Source organism: Thalassophryne amazonica, unplaced genomic scaffold (genome assembly GCF_902500255.1).
Source record: "Thalassophryne amazonica unplaced genomic scaffold, fThaAma1.1, whole genome shotgun sequence".
NCBI lineage: Eukaryota > Metazoa > Chordata > Actinopteri > Batrachoidiformes > Batrachoididae > Thalassophryne > Thalassophryne amazonica.
In genome coordinates, this window is record NW_022986297.1 from 29,651 (window position 1) to 46,453 (window position 16,803).

At 44.9% G+C, this 16,803-nt stretch overlaps 1 protein-coding gene across 1 annotated transcript in view; it reads left to right on the forward strand.

The window, feature by feature from the left end:
* LOC117505999 (calcium-dependent secretion activator 2-like) overlaps window positions 1-16,803 on the forward strand; it is a gene marked incomplete at its 5' end in the record, with an annotated part of 155,959 nt that overhangs the window by 25,391 nt on the left and 113,765 nt on the right. The window contains 5 exons of the mRNA XM_034165543.1: window positions 680-867; window positions 7,562-7,663; window positions 14,750-14,813; window positions 14,891-15,014; window positions 15,233-15,333. Of these exons, the coding sequence (XP_034021434.1) occupies window positions 680-867; window positions 7,562-7,663; window positions 14,750-14,813; window positions 14,891-15,014; window positions 15,233-15,333 (579 nt within the window). The remainder of the gene's footprint in view (window positions 1-679; window positions 868-7,561; window positions 7,664-14,749; window positions 14,814-14,890; window positions 15,015-15,232; window positions 15,334-16,803) is intronic.

Sequence of the window (16,803 nt, forward strand, 5' to 3'; positions counted from 1 at the left end):
CTAGCTAACTTGCTGCTGTTGCCTCACACAGTCAAAACAAGTATTATGAATATATTCCCTCTTTTTAATTCCAGAGTTTGGTCTTTCAGGTTGAGAGCATGATTTATTAAATCACTCATTCTTTAAAACAGTGTTTCTCATTCAAATCTTCTTATTTTAACACAGCTGGTAACCATCTTAATGTTGCATTACTGCCACCGTCTGCTCTGGAGTGTGAATCACAGTAGCTTATTCAGTATACAGGAGCAGCTTGTCACATGTGCAGATGGTGCCATCATGTAACCATAGATGATAATGCGGTATTTTTACATTTGCAAGTCATTCAGGAATATAATAATAATAATAATAATAATAATAATAATAAACTTTATTTGTATAGCACTTTTCTTAATAGAGTGACAATGTGTTTAGTAAGAGTTAAAACCAAACATTAAATACAAATTTCAGGACCTCCCAAGCTAGTGAAAAACTGTGACTTATAGTTTTGCAAGTATGGTACTCCAACTATAACAAGGTAGCTTTAGGAGCTGAGCTTCATTTTTCTATCAGGTGCCAGAGGGGCAAGGGCCACCCAAACCCTAACCTCAGAATCTGACTAATTGTACTTTTAGTTAAGACTAAAGGACTGCGACAGAGCTAGCTAGCATGAGAGACTGTGGTGTGTGTGCTGTGTCTTCAGGGCTGGTTCAGTCCCGGTCAGGTGTTTGTCTTGGATGAGTACTGTGCTCGTTACGGTGTTCGAGGCTGTCATCGCCACCTGAGCTACTTGGAGGAACTGATGGATTACTCCGAGAACAATGTGCTGGTGGATCCCACGCTGCTGCACTACAGCTACGCCTTCTGCGCCTCCCACATCCATGGAAACAGGTATGCAGGCCACAACCCAATCACAGCTGAGGCATCGGGGCCACTGTAACATGGGCGCCTTAGAAAATGTGGTCTTCTCAGCTGTTTTCACAGATAACCGGTTTCTAGTTTTGAACTCTTTGAACTCAGCTGCGAAAAGTTTTTAAATCTGGCTGCTGATTGATGATATAATGATGATATGACATTTATTGTCATTGTCATTACACGAGTGCAACAACAACAAAATTACGTTTACACTCCAATTACCTCAGACAAAATACAGCAATTAATCCACAATTATTACTTGTTTACCATAATAATGGTACACATCAGAATTAAAGACAACACATATACATTTGACATTGTTTATGTGCACTAAACTTGAAGCAGTCCGTCATCTGAATTGAGGCAAAGTGGGTGAAGGCTGCAGCAGGAGGGGCCCGCGCCGCCCAACTTGGGGGGTTGAAGGCTGCAGCAGTAAAAACCTCGCTGCCTTGGAGGTGGCAGGGAGGAAGCCAGGGTGAGGGGAGTGGAGAGACACGGGGGGGTAAGAGGGATGGAGGGAGGGAGACACGCGCTATGTGCAGATGAGTTAAGTTTCTGTCCACGTGTGTGTCAAGTCTGACGTTGCTAGGCAACAGCAGGCTGGGGGGGGGGGTGTAGATGGATGAGAAGGGGGAGCCGAATTCCTTCACCAAGGCCATAGATCCTTCTGGGCGAAGAGCAGGGAATTTGGCCTTCAGGAGCCCATAAGGCTGCCATCTTGATGTTAGGTGGAGAGATAAAGAATTCCATTTACTGCACCTCTGACCATCTAGAGTCCACATTTATGAAGAATATTCTCCAGTTCTCAGCAGTACATTCCTTTGCAATGCAGCCATTTGCTCTGAGATGGTCTCCATTTTGCATTTGAGTTCAAGAGTTCACGCAGTCTGAGATTACACAGCATTGCCCAACTCATTAATCATGATGGACAGATGAGGGGATGACATTCTGGAAGCAGCTGTCTTGCTCATATTCCTGTGGGTCAGGGCAGCGCACAAACCAATCAGCGCCAAACCTCCCACCATAAAACGAATAAAAATAAATCCTCAACATCTTCCACAGAAAGTGGAGCCACATGTCACACCCCATCTCTCTCAGGCGTCGAGAGCATAGCCCGCTGGGTAGGTTCCATCAGTGCACGCAGGGTCCCCCAACCCTGATTTCCTTGTCGAAAAAAATGGCGTCAGTAGCGTTGACAGACCAGCTGATCAATTCCATAGTTAATCCAAATCTTAGACTGAAGAATTCACAGTCTGGTGAAGCTGGGACTTTGAAAGTCAGAGCAGAGATAGAAAACAGAAAGGAGGAAAGGAGAGGCGAGGAATGCGACTGTCCTTGCCGGAGTCCCAAGCTGGCTGACTGTTTCTGATGTTTAAAAGTTTCTTCAGGTCGACTCTGCAAACACCCGTCCAAAAACCGTGGAATCAGTCTGTTGTTCTGTCTGTCCATCTCTTTGTCCTTGTTTTTTGTTTTGGGAGGGTCACAGTCTGTTCGGTGTCCAGGGAGCTTCTGCACCGAACATTGTCATGACCTTGACCTGCTTTTCAAGGTTTCATGCATTTTTTGGAAGGATGGGCATATTTTGTACGCTGTCTGCGGAGGACACACCCACAGAGAGAGAGGGGGCACACCCACATTGATGGGGCGTGATCAGCTGCAGTTTGCAGCTGAACCGGTCATTGTACTTTCACATTTCTGATGTCACCTGAAATATGACATCACTGTGAGATCTTTCAAAATAAAAGCGGCCACGTTTAACTCAAGTCCCAGTGAGCCAGTGAGCAACCCGTGGTCTCCATCCTTCAGCTGACATGAGTGACAGTATCTCTTTGCTGTCCAGCAGGTTGGTTTTCAGCAGCTCCGGTTCGATTCCCCAGCTGGTCACATGACAGGCGTGCTTTGTGTTTTTGTCTGCTCATTTAGCCAATTAGTGCAACTAATAATTAGAGTCTCCAGCTCGCGGCCACGTATAAGGTGCAGGAATGACGGGAACTGGCTTTTTGTCAGTTGGCGCTCTAATTTGAGTAATTGCCGCCGGCTGATTGCTGGAGCCGCTGAGTGGGCGACGACGGGAACAAAAGGTTCTGGAATCTGGCAGGATGGCAGGTGGAAAAAGTTAATTACAGAACTTGACTTCTCCCTAGAGAAGGTGGAAACAAAACTATGAAAGGAGGAGGCGGCAAAGACAAACTCATTTCATGGTCCACGAGCGAGACGAAGAATTCAAGGTTTGTATGTTCAAAGGCCTCGATTGTGCTTTTCTGCAAAAACTCATTTTGTTTTACTGCTGCAGCCGAACATAACCCGGTGTCGCAGACTGAACAGTTCCCCCCTAAAAATCGGTCCGCCCTGCCTTCACAGCGTAGACATCATTTGGCGCATCACAGCAGCACGTTTGTGATGCGCTCTCTCCACCCAAAGCGATCAAATGGATTATTAACCATCAGATGACAAATTAAAACCTCTTAAATCATTTTAAAGTCAGTTTGAAGCAGAAATGAGGTGACAATCAGTGAATTGCTGGTGACGCTCAGAAATGACGCCTGCGCACTGAAGTTTTGTGATGTCAGTTAAATAAAGTAAATGTCTTCAAAAGGACAGTTTAAAAAAAAAATTCAGAAACTACTCATTTTATATGTCGCATATCGCCTCCTGCTGGCTCTGTGAGAAACACCAACTGACACACCCACACTGTCTGTGGGAGGGCGGAGCAGCCCACCTTCAAAGAAGTGGGTGTGGCCACCAGCAGCTCTTTCCCATTTAAAGTGACAAGCACAGACCAGGTGGTTTCTGAGTTCACAGATCAGTCTGCACCTGGATTAGACTGAGACCAAAGTCTGCTTTGGGCGGTCTCGGTGACGTTTGTTCTGACAGATCAGGGTTCTGACCGTATTAGATGACCAGCAAGTGAAAAAAGATGATTGGTGTAAATCAGCTACTTTAAATAGAGCCTGACCGATATATCAGTTGGACGCTAATCTGAGTCTTTCACCAGTGTATCTGTATGTGCGTTATTTTTTGCCCATATGGAAACTTTTGTATGACCAAATAAACAATGCTGAAAACATTACATAGTTTGTCCAGCAGTGGGTGGGACAACTGCATAGCTCACAATGCTGTCAAGCACGGCTGGGATCCCATCACCCCTTGGTCAGATAAGCTCCAAGAGACAGTGGCAAAGCGACCAGCTGCCATTCATTTTCAACCAGAGTGGACGTTTTACACAGACAAGAGACAAGTGGTCACTGCGCCGCCAGCTAGGTGAGGTCAACACAGACAAGAAGGCTGTTATATGCAAATGATAACCACTATGACACAATGACTGCCAATCTGAGTAAAGGCAGTGTGACAACAGCATGACATATGTTGGTTGATCAAACAAAATAATGCAACATTATTTCCATATTTCTGTATAAATCTGTTTGGTAGTTTTTTCCTCTTATATTTTGTTAAAGATACCAAGAACTAAACAGCCAAGGCAGTGGCCCACATGGTTAGTGCGCATGGTTGCAGTGCAGAAGGTTCCTGGTTCAAACCCACCTTTGCCACATTTCTCCATGTAATGTTGAGTCAGGAAGGGCATCCGGCATAAAACTTGTGTCATATCAACATGCAGATCCACCTTGGACCCAAGTGTAAAAACAAGGGAGCAACCGAAGAGACTGACTTTTTACAGAGAAATAAACACTTTTATGTCTCAACAGATATATCAGTATCATAAATTTTCACTTCCTGATATCCATATTTGTGTCACCCCTAAAAAAAAAATCCCTATGGGTCAGATGTAATTTTAAGAAACGAGGTCTTTTTTGGGAAGGATGGGCATATTTTGTACACTGTCTGCGGGGGACACACCCACAAAGAGAGAGGGGGCACACTCACATTGAGGGGGCGTGGTCAGCTGCATGTTGCAGCTGAACCACTCGTTGTACTTTCACATTTCTGATGTCACCTGAAATATGACGTCACTGTGAGATCTTTCAAAATGAAAGCGTTCACGTTTAACTCAAGTCCCAGTGAGCCAGTGAGCAACCCGTGGTCTCCATCCTTCAGCCGACATGAGTGACAGCGTCTCTTTGCTGTCCAGCAGGTTGGTTTTCAGCAGCTCCGGTTCGATTCCCCAGCTGGTCACATGACAGGCGTGCTTTGTGTTTTTGTTTGCTCATTTAGCCAATTAGTGCAACTAATAATTAGAGTCTCCAGCTTGCGGCCATGTCTAAGGTGCAGGAATGACGGGAACTGGCTTTTTGTCAGTTGGCGCTCTAATTTGAGTAATTGCCGCCAGCTGATTGCTGGACTATCTATCATGATGTTGTGGTTGATGTTTGCAAACTGCAATTCGTCAAGAAAATCCTACCTTGGGTCCAGTGTTGATTTTGATGGTGAGTTTTGGGGTGGGTTAGGGTTGGGTTTATGGGTTGGATTTATGGTTAGTTTTGGGTGGGTTGGGGCTGGTTTTGGGGGTTAGTTTTGGTTATATTTAGGAGTTTTTTTGGAATCTTGGTTTTGCGATCAGTTGGGGGTTGGTTGGGGTGGGGTAGGGTTGGCTTTACAGGTTGGCTTTGAAATCAGTTAGAGTTGGTTTTGGGTGATTTTGTGTATGTTAAATATTCATCATTTTAGCTGTGAGCAGTTTTACCCAAGACTTTTGTTTGGTTTTCCTACTCAGAAACTGGTGGCTGGTTCCTTTGAGGTAGGGTTTCTTTTTGGCTTCTCTCACTGTTGTCCACTGCCTGATGTTTCCTTATGGATGTTAGACCTGAATGCTTGAACATGGTGTCATTTGCAGTCTAATGGACCCAAGGTGGGACTTTATCCTTCACTCAGGAATTCTTCAGGCAGAAAAGATGTTTTTTTGTTTGTTTGTTTGTCTTGTAATTCATCAGTCACGATGTAACTGGTTGTCGTTCCAGTGTTGAGCCTGGAGTCGAGCGCCACGAGGAGGTTTACAGTCATTATCCCGTGCACCCGCCGGCCTCTTCGGCTTTGATGTTCCTGGTTCATATGATCTGAGATGGAGGTTAAAGGCGTGTTATCAGAGCCGGCTCGGGCCGCTCACCTGTCACATCGGATCCGCCTGGTCCACACAGGATGTGACAGGAGCTTTTTCCTCCCAGAATCTGCTCCTGACACACAAGATCAAACACGATGTCGTCTGTGCACGTCCTGAGGTGAAGTGGCGCGCACGTGCAGTGTCCTGCCACCGTGTTACGCAGCTCCGTGCCGCCTCGTGCCACATCATATCGATGCAAACATTCGGTGGGTTTGGTGGCACTGACGGGTGAACGGAACTTATCGTTTACATCGATGAACATTTAGCGCAAATGCAAAAGTCTTCAAGCTCCGCTCCCTCGCTGTGACAGCAGCCTGAGCTCACCGCACTCGCTTCATTTAGCAGGAACAATGTATCTGACCCCCAACAAGCTGTCACGTCGCGGCTCTTGTCCACCGTGTGCAGCCGAGTGTGAAGACGCGAGAGAGACTGGACTCATCAACAAGCGCCACGTTTTCAACTTTACAGGGCGCTTCCGCCTGGTAGCGGGTATGAATGACAGGCGGGGCTTAAAGCTCTTAATCAGCTTGTTAGGACGAGACACTGACACCTGCTTCAGACTTCATGGTTCAATTTCCATCCACTAACTCTTTACACTGTAAATTTTATCCATAGAAGCAGAAACGGCAGCGGAGCAGCAAAGGTTGAAAGTGTGCCAGGCGTCTGAGTGCCGCTGTAGTTTGCAGTAAAAGTTTTCACGTCACTTTTGCAGAGTAAATAAAGTGATTATGGCACTAACTGGCTGCAGGTTAATCGGTGAAGGTCCGTGTTTCTGTGCAGCGAGGCGGATGCTGGCGGCGGTCAGGGCCTGAAACAGCAAAGGCTTTTAGAAGAACAACTCATTAACAGACAACCTCCTCCTCTGAGCGCGAGTGCCGTTTGGAGAGGCTGCTTTTCTCTTTGAGCCGCTCACAGAAAGTCAAGGCTGGTCGCTCCAGGTACTGATTGCTTTTTTCTCCTTTTTGCCAGAGTGCCTATTGAGAGCAAGGCGAGCACCAAATGAAAGCTTTTCAAACATTAATGAAGCGCTCAACTAAGAGTTTTTTCTTTGTCGCCGCTCCGCCTGCAGGCGGCCAGGAGGAGGACGACTGTTTGATTGGTTGACTTAAGGTCAGCGTGGAGTTTATCTGCTTCATCGGTGCACACGTAGAATGCGCTGTGGTGCCAAACAAATATGTGACAACATGAAAAACTTCGACACTTGCTGGCTGAGATTTAGCTCATCGCTAAGAATGCCGGTGCCACCGTTTAAAGGGTTTGATCCAGACGAGGATTCTGGATTCCTCACGTGCACATGTGCACGTACATGGCTCTCAGCTGCACATCAAGAGGAGTTTGAGGTTCAGCGTCTTGCTCAAGGACACTCAGACAGTGCACAGATGCCTTCAGTCTCTTTGACTTTGTGCTTGAAGACCTGATCCACAGTCAGCGTCACCTTTGAGCTTAATGATGTCACAAAGGAAACACACCCTGATGTGTTACTCAGTTTATCATGTGGTTGATGTATTTGTTTCTTTTTCATTTGGTCTAAAGCAAATGGGCAGAGGTGGCGTAGAGAGCTAAAAGTGCGGTTGTTGCCTAAACATGACCTTTGACCTTTGTGTGTGCTGTTCTCAGACCCGATGGTGTGGGCACCGTGACGCTAACAGAGAAAAAGAAGTTTGACGCTAACAGAGCACGCCTCCTGACCCTGCTGGAGAGCCAGTTGACACGTTTCAGGTATGAACCCATCACAGGTCAGTTAAAACCCGTTTTAACTGACCTCAAATAAACACTGAAAATGGCCTGAAATGTTGGCAGTTTTTTCAGCGACAGCTTCATGGATGAAAAATTCAACAGAATTACTATGAAATAAGCCCAACACAAACAGTTTAATGCCGGCCCCTCAGCAGTTTAATGCCGGCCCCTCAGCAGTTTCATGCCGGCCCCTCAGCAGTTTAATGCCGGCCCCTCAGCAGTTTCATGCCGGCCCCTCAGCAGTTTCATGCCGGCCCCTCAGCAGTTTAATGCCGGCCCCTCAGCAGTTTAATGCCGGCCCCTCAGCAGTTTCATGCCGGCCCCTCAGCAGTTTCATGCCGGCCCCTCAGCAGTTTAATGCCGGCCCCTCAGCAGTTTCATGCCGGCCCCTCAGCAGTTTCATGCCGGCCCCTCAGCAGTTTCATGCCGGCCCCTCAGCAGTTTCATGCCGGCCCCTCAGCAGTTTAATGCCGGCCCCTCAGCAGTTTCATGCCGGCCCCTCAGCAGTTTCATGCCGGCCCTTCAGCAGTTTAATGCCGGCCCCTCAGCAGTTTCATGCCGGCCCCTCAGCAGTTTCATGCCGGCCCCTCAGCAGTTTCATGCCGGCCCCTCAGCAGTTTCATGCCGGCCCTTCGCCTGCTTAATGCTGGCCCCTTACTTACAACATATTTAATGTTCAAACTGATAGACTTTTTTGTTTTTGTGCAAATATTTGCTGATTTTGAAATGGATGCCTGCAACACGTTTCAAAAAAAGTTGGGACAGGGGCAACAAAAGACTGGGAAAGTTGATGAATGCTCAAAGAACATCTGTTTGGAACATTCCACAGGTGAACAGGTTAATTGGAAACAGGTGAGTGTCATGATTGGTTATAAAAGGAGCATCCCCAAGGATCACCACTTTGTGAACAACTGCGTGAAAAAACAATCCAGAAGTTTAAGAACAATGTTTCTCAATGTTCAGTTGCAAGGAATTTAGGGATTGCATCATCTACAGTCCATAATATAATCAGAAGATTCGGAGAATCTGGAGAACTTTTTACATGTATGCGGCAAGGCTGAAAACCAACATTGAATGCCCGTGACCTTTGATCCCTCAGGCAGCACTGCATTAAAAACTGACATCATTGTGTAAAGGATCTTACCGTGTGGGCTCAGGAACACTTCAGAAAACCATTGTCAGTTAACACAGTTCGTCGCTACATCTACAAATGCAAGTTAAAACTCTACCATGCAAAGTGAAAGCCAAACATCAACAACATCCAGAAACGCCGCCGCCTTCTCTGAGCCTGAGCTCATTTGAAATGGACAGACGCAAAGTGGAAAAGTGTGCTGAGGTCTGATGAGTCCACATTTCAAATTGTTTTTGGAAATCATGGATGTCGTGTCCTCGGGACAAAAGAGGAAAAAGACCATCCAGATTGTTACCAGTGCAAAGTTCAAAGTTCACACCCCCGTGCCATCTGTGATGGCACCATCAATGCTGAAAGGTACATCCAGGTTTCGGAGCAACACATGCTGCCATCCAAGCAACGTCTTTTTCAGGGATGTCCCTGCTTATTTCAGCAAGACAATGTCAAGCCACATTCTGCACGTGTTACAACAGCGTGGCTTCATAGTAAAAGAGTGCAGGTACTAGACTGGCCTGCCTGCAGTCCAGACCTGTCGCCCATTGAAAATGTGTGGCGCATTATGAAGCGCAAAATACAACAACGGAGACCCCGGACTGTCGTACATCAAGGAAGAATGGGAAAGAATTCCACCTACAAAGCTTCAACAATTCTTTCTTTCTTTCTTTCTTAATCTTTCGTTAAGTTCTGGATCTGGATCTGGATTCAGACACCACTATGGTTCTGGTGCTGTTAGATCTCAGTGCTGCATTTGATACCTTGGATCATCATATTCTACTTGATAGGCTGGAAAATCATTTTGGGATTACTGGGAGTGCCCTTGCATGGCTGACGTCATACTTGACCAGTCGTTCTCACTGTGCTTTGTACAGTAACACTACCTCTAACCTTAGTGACATGAAATTTGGGGTTCCACAGGGGTCTTTCTTAGGCCCCCTGCTTTTCTCTCTTTATATAGCACCCCTTGGGCCCACACTGCTGTGTTTTGGGGTTACCTTTCACTGCTATGCTGATGATACTCAGTTATACATGCAGATAATTGCTGGTAATTTCATCCACATAAAATCCTTAGAAGACTGCCTTGCAACAGTGAGAAGCTGGATGTCTAGAAACTTCCTAAGTTTAAACTCTGATAAGACTGAAATGGTGGTTCTTGGTCCAGTGAGACATCGGCATCAATTTAACCAGTTAACACTCAGCCTCGGCTCATGTGTCATACATCACACTGACAAAGTGAGGAACCTTGGGGTAATTTTTGATCCTTCGTTGTCCTTTGACCTCCACATTAGAAATATTACGAGGACTGCTTTCTTCCACCTGTGAAATATAGTAATGATTCATCCCATCCTGTCTATGGCTGATGCTGAGACCCTGATCCATGTGTTTATCTCTTCTAGATTGGACTACTGCAATGTTCTATTTTCTGGTTTACTGCAGTCCAGCATTATGGCTCTCCAATTGCTTCAAAATGCTGCAGCCAGACTTTTGACACGAAGCAGAAAGTTTGACCACATTACACCCATTTTGGTGTCTCTTCACTGGCTTCCTGTCCCAGTGAGATCAGATTTTAAGGTTCTGCTACTAGTCTATAAAATTGTTCATGGACTGGCACCTCACTACCTAGCTGACCTAATTAAACCTTAAGAAGTCTGCGGGTCACAGAGCTTTCTCTTATCGTGTCCGTGTTCTGTGGAATGATCTCCCTGCATCAGTTAAACAGTCAGATTCTGTGGAGACTTTCAAGTCCAGACTTAAGACGCACTTATTTTCCCTTTCGTATGGCTGGCATACTGGCATAGTTTTGTTTTATGCTTTTTACTCTTGTAATTCATTTTATTAGTAAACACAGCGTGCCACGGCCTCAACTTTACCTAAATTCTGGGTCTTTTAGTGAAGCTTAGGGCTAGTGGCCGGTGATCACCTTAGTATTTCTTGTTGTTTAATGCTGACAAATTATACTGTATTTGTTGTCTTTCTGATGCCTGATTCTGTTTTTCTCTCTGTTTGAGGTGCAGCTCCATCCAGAGATGGGTGTGGTATTTGTGCTGGAGACCCTCTTGTCCTGTGCACCAACAGCATCTCCTGTATATTTGTTTTGTGAATTGTTTCTGTGAATTGTTTTGTAATTTGTGTCTGTATCATGGCCCAAGCAGAGTCACCCCTTTGAGTCTGGTCTGCTTGAGGTTTCTTCCTTCCTGAGGGAGTTTTCCTTACCACTGTTGCTCTGGGGGTTAGACCTTACTTGTATGAAGCAGCTTGACGCAACTCTGTTGTGATTTGGCGCTATATAAATGAAAAGAAATTGAAATTGAAACAGTTAGTGTCCTCAGTTCCCAAACGCTTATTGAGTGTTGTTAGAAGGAAAGGTGATGTAACACAGTGGTAAACATACCACTGTCCCAGCTTTTTTGAAACGTGTTGCAGGCATCCATTTCAAAATGAGCAAATATTTGCACAAAAACAATAACGTTTATCAGTTTGAACATTAAATAGCTTGTCTTTGTGGTGTATTCAATTGAATATAGGTTGAAGAGGATTTGAAAATCATTGTATTCTGTTTTTATTTACATTTTACACAACATCCCAACTTCATTGGAATTGGGTTTGTAAAACTAAATTTATTTTTAGTGCACATGAGCACCAATGTGCACCTGTTTATTACTGTTGATCTTTTGTAACGGCTGATTGAAGTGAATCTTCAGACACTGATTGTTCTCATCACCCGATGTCCAATAAATTTGGCTGTAAAAGTGATGATGTTTAAGTGGGTCTGTATTTCCTCTGGCTTTGAGGTTTTTTATTTTGATTAAAAGTGAGTAAAAAAAAACTTTCTAATCTGTGAAGCAGAAAAACGTAAAATAAATCACATCAAAAAGCAAGTTTTAAACTTTGGAAGGTTTTTCTTTCCTACATACAAGACATGTGGTCTGCAGCAGCACTAGGGGATTGTGCGTATTTTTAGTGGCACAAAACAGGTGCCAGACCTGTTTGGGCTCCTGTGTGCGCGTGCTGTTGTTCAGTGGCAGTGGCGTGTGAACACGTGTGAAAGCGACAGCCCCGAGACCTTGAGCCACACTTGTGTGAAAGAACCTGATCCATTAACTGTCCTCAAACCCGGCTCTTTAGACTCTTCAGGTATGAGAATGGGCCCTCCATCTGGCCCCAGAAAGGATTCGGGGGGGGGGGGGGGGCTAATGCTGTTCAACAATGTGGAGATTAACAGCAGCTCGGGTGCCGTCACACCTCAAACCACCGCCCTCTGATGCCGTTTTCCTGAAGAAACGGTTTCTGTGTGTTTATTTTAGACGACAGAAGAACAAGCATCCAAACAGAACACCTTCAAACAGGATCACGGTGACAGAATAAAGCTGAGACGGCTCATCATCTTATTCCAGTCATCCTGATATCATCACTGTCAATCTGCTGATTTCATAAATTAAAATATTTTTTTGTGCGCTAGAAAATAACTCATTTGAGTACTGAGGACCAGTCCAATCCGTCCACCCATGGTTTCTGTTCCACATCAGTCCAGAACTCTTCAACGAATTTAGTCAAGATTTGTTTATAAAATTCTTATTGCCCATGACATCTCTGGCCAACTAACTTGCTCACTCATTAACTCACATCCATGATCTCACTCAGCTTCTCACTAACTCACTAACTCCCATCCATGATATCACTCAGCTTCTCACTAACTCACTAACTCCCATCCATGATCTCACTCACCTTCTCACTAACTCCCTCACTAACTCCCATCCATGATATCACTCAGCTTCTCACTAACTCACTAACTCCCATCCATGATCTCACTCACCTTCTCACTAACTCCCTCACTCACTAACTCACATCCATCCATGATCTCACTCACCTCAGTCACTACCTCACACACATCCATAATCTCACTCACCTTCTCACTAAAACATCCATGATCTCACTCACCTTCTCACTAACTCCCTCACTCACTAACTCACATCCATCCATGATCTCACTCACCTCAGTCACTAACTCACACACATCCATGATCTTACTCAGCTTCTCACTAACTTACTAACTCCCATCCATGATCTCACTCACCTTCTCACTAACTCCCTCACTCACTAACTCACATCCATCCATGATCTCACTCACCTCAGTCACTAACTCACACACATCCATGATCTCACTCACCTTCTCACTAACTCCCTCACTCACTAACTGACATCCATCCATGATCTCACTCACCTCAGTCACTAACTCACACACATCCATGATCTTACTCAGCTTCTCACTAACTCCCTCACTCACTAACTCCCATCCATGATATCACTCAGCTTCTCACTAACTCACTAACTCCCATCCATGATCTCACCTTCTCACTAACTCCCTCACTCACTAACTCATATCCATCCATGATCTCACTCACCTCAGTCACTAACTCACACACATCCATGATCTTATTCAGCTTCTCACTAACTCCCTCACTCACTAACTCCCATCCATGATCTCACTCAGCTTCTCACTAACTCCCTCACTCACTAACTCCCATCCATGATCTCACTCATCTTCTCACTAACTCCCTCACTCACTAACTCCCATCCATGATCTCACTCACCTTCTCACTAACTCCCTCACTCACTAACTCACATCCATCCATGATTTCACTCACTCCCTCACTAACTCACACACATCCATGATCTCACTCAGCTTTCACTAACTCCCTCACTCACTAACTCACATCCATCCATGATCTCACTCACTCACTAACTCACATCCATGATCTCACTCAGCTTCTTACTAACTCCCTCACCCACTAACTCACACACATCCATTATCTCACTCTCCTTCACACAAACTCACTCACTCACTCACTCACTCACTCACTCACTCACTCACTCACTCACTCACTCACTCACTCACTCACTCACATCCATGATCTCACTCGTCTTCTCATAATTCACATCCATGATCTCATCTCATAACTCACATGGTCTCACTCACCTTCTCACTAACACCCTCACTCATGAACTCACAGACATCCATGATGTCATTCACCGACTCCCGCACTAACTCACTCACATCCATGATTTCACTCACTTTCTCACATCTATGATCTCACTCACCTGCTCACTAACTCCGTCACTCACTCACTCACTCAATCACTCACTCACTCACTCACTCACTCACTCACTCACTCACTCACTCACTCACTTACTCACTCACATCCATGAGCTCACTTACTTTCTCACATCTATGATCCTACTCAGCTGCTCACTAACTACTTCACTCTGTAACACATCCATGATCTCACTCACCTGCTCACTAACTCACTTACATCCATGATTTCACTCACTTTCTCACATCTATGATCTCACGCACCTGCTCACTAACTACTTCACTCAGTAACTCACATCCATGATCTCACTCACCTGCTTACTAACTCCGTCACTCACTAACTCACTCACATCCGTGATCTCACTCACCTTCTCGCATCTATAATCTCGCTCACGTTCCCTAACTACTTCACTCACTAACTCACTCACATCTATGATCTCACTCACCTGTTCACTAACTCCCTCACTCACCCACTAATTCACATTCATGATCTCACTCACCGGCTGACTAACTACTTCACTCACTAACTCTCTTACATGATCTCACTTAAATGCTCACTAAGTCACTCAGTCCCTGTGTGCTGTATCTTTTCTTTGAGTTGATGTTTCAGTCAGAGGACAATTGGAGAACATGTGACTTTTGTGATCGGAACGTGTTGGTGTGATGGAAAATCCAGCCTCAGATTTTTGTTGGGTCACAGACTGACCTGCATGGCTGCTTGTCTTTGTTGATGAAATGCTATTGGCTGACCGGTTAGTGGTGTAGAACCCTTCAAACCTCGGCAGCTGACCGTCAGTGTTTCCAAACATTTGTCCTCGAGCTAGTTCTAATTGCGGTTTCTCCTGCAGGTACTGTTTCCCCTTCGGACGACCGGATGGCGCACTGAAGGCGACGCTCTCCCTGCAGGAGCGGGTATGCGATCGTGTCTGGTGGTCTGTGATTGGCTGTGGTTCCTGATTAAAGGTGAGGACTGTAACGTGCTGTTTCAGGTCATGATGACAGACGTAACCACACCTGTCCCGCCCGAAGGCATGAAGAAAGTGGTGCAGAAATGTCTGGAAAAAGCAGCAGAAATTAACTACAGTCAGCTGATCCAGTACGCTCAGCTGAAAGGTCAGAGGCCACACCCCGTCATTACGGCCTTAGTCAGGTGACATTTCTGTGTGAAGGCGGATTCAGGCGCCAATACCCTGTTCAAAGTTGCTAAAGTTCCAGTTCTGTAGCCGCTGAGCAAGTCTGGTGCTGTTGTAGGTCCTTGAATGTTTTGCTGTGTTGTTAATGTTTGTTTTTGTTTGTTTGTTTGTTATTTATTTCTGTTTATGTATCATCAGCAAGTGAACAGGCGGCTCCGGAGCAGCGGCTGGAGGACATGATGCGACTCGGTGAGCTCTGCATTGAAGTCCTGCAGCAGAATGACGAGCATCACGCTGAGGTATGAGCACAGTTCCACCTGTCAGACACCAGGGGGCGAGCCTGGACTGGGTAACAAAGACAAACACGCCTCGGACACAAGCAGTAGACTAAACTGATTTACTTCAGGCTAAAGCTTCTTGAAGACCAAAATATTTATATATATCTTTGTGTCAACGGCTGAGAACTTTGTTGAACACATTTAAGTTGCAGTCTGCTCTTAAACGCTTTTAAGATGATGGAAACTGGCAAGCTCATTTCAAGCTGCCATGTTTTCCAGTCTATAAATCACTTTTGTTTTTGAAACGTGGTGCTGCTGCTTCATGCAGCAACAAACTGAATTTAATCTGCACATTATTTATTTATATTGTAAACACCCCCTTAGTGGGCTCAGGCTAATGGGGCAATTAATATTACTGTACAAGGTAAAAAGGACTGAAGTAAACTGCTTTGTGTTGCTGCTGAACAGACGTGTCTGCTTAGAGCTGAATGTGTGCACGTTTACGCCACTAAGTGTAATTAAACTTTTTTAACTCATACATTTTCAACTCATTATTGTTAGCCTTACCTTAGCCTAGTTTTCCTCCTAGTTGCTGTTCTTACTGTCCCACAAACTGTAAGAGTGTCAAGTAGTATTAAGGTTTTTCCCTGTCTTGATTCAGCAGTGTGGTCTTTCAGTTTGAGAATATGATTTGCTAATTTCAGTCATTCTCATTTGGGTCTTGTTAGATTGTACATTTCCAATTTTTCTGGGTATAGTGGGGAGCGAATTCAGAAGACTCAAAAACTACAGATAATGTCAATTTTAGACGTTGTATTGTATAGTAATCTTTCCTGGACAGGAAGGAGCCAATTCAGCCCGCAAGCTAGCCAACCCCGCCCCCTCCCTGCCTTTTTCTCTCTGCACTCCAGCCACTCCCCCAGATGGGCGGACCACTACCCTCAGCATGAATCAGTTAAGTTATGTGTTTGCATGAAACATGTTGCATTTAACATTTGACATTTATGTGTAGTGTGCTGCTTGCGTTATTATATAAACATTATGTAAATCTGTCTGTGTAGTGTGATAAGCAGATGAACAGTATGCCTTATGCCGTTCCAGAGGAAATATGAGGATATTACTATTATTATTGTTATTAGTAGTAGTAGTAGTAGTAGTATTATCATTATAAGATTTGAGGCTATTCGCAAGTTATTAGCAAGTTATATTATGATTTATACCACAGACAAATTAGCCATGAAACATATAATCCAACAGTCTTCTTGTTTTATGATGGTTGGCATCCATGTTAATGGTGTATTAGGCCACTTTCTGCTCCAGATCACAGTACCTCTATCAGATCAATGTACAGGAGCAGGTTGTCATTCGATAATGCAGGAGTTTTAAATATAGTCTTAAAGTTGCTCTGAACTACAAGTCGCAGGACCTCCCAAACTTACAAAACAAAACGTCACTTATTTTCCTGAAAATGAAAATGTCTACGCTGACACA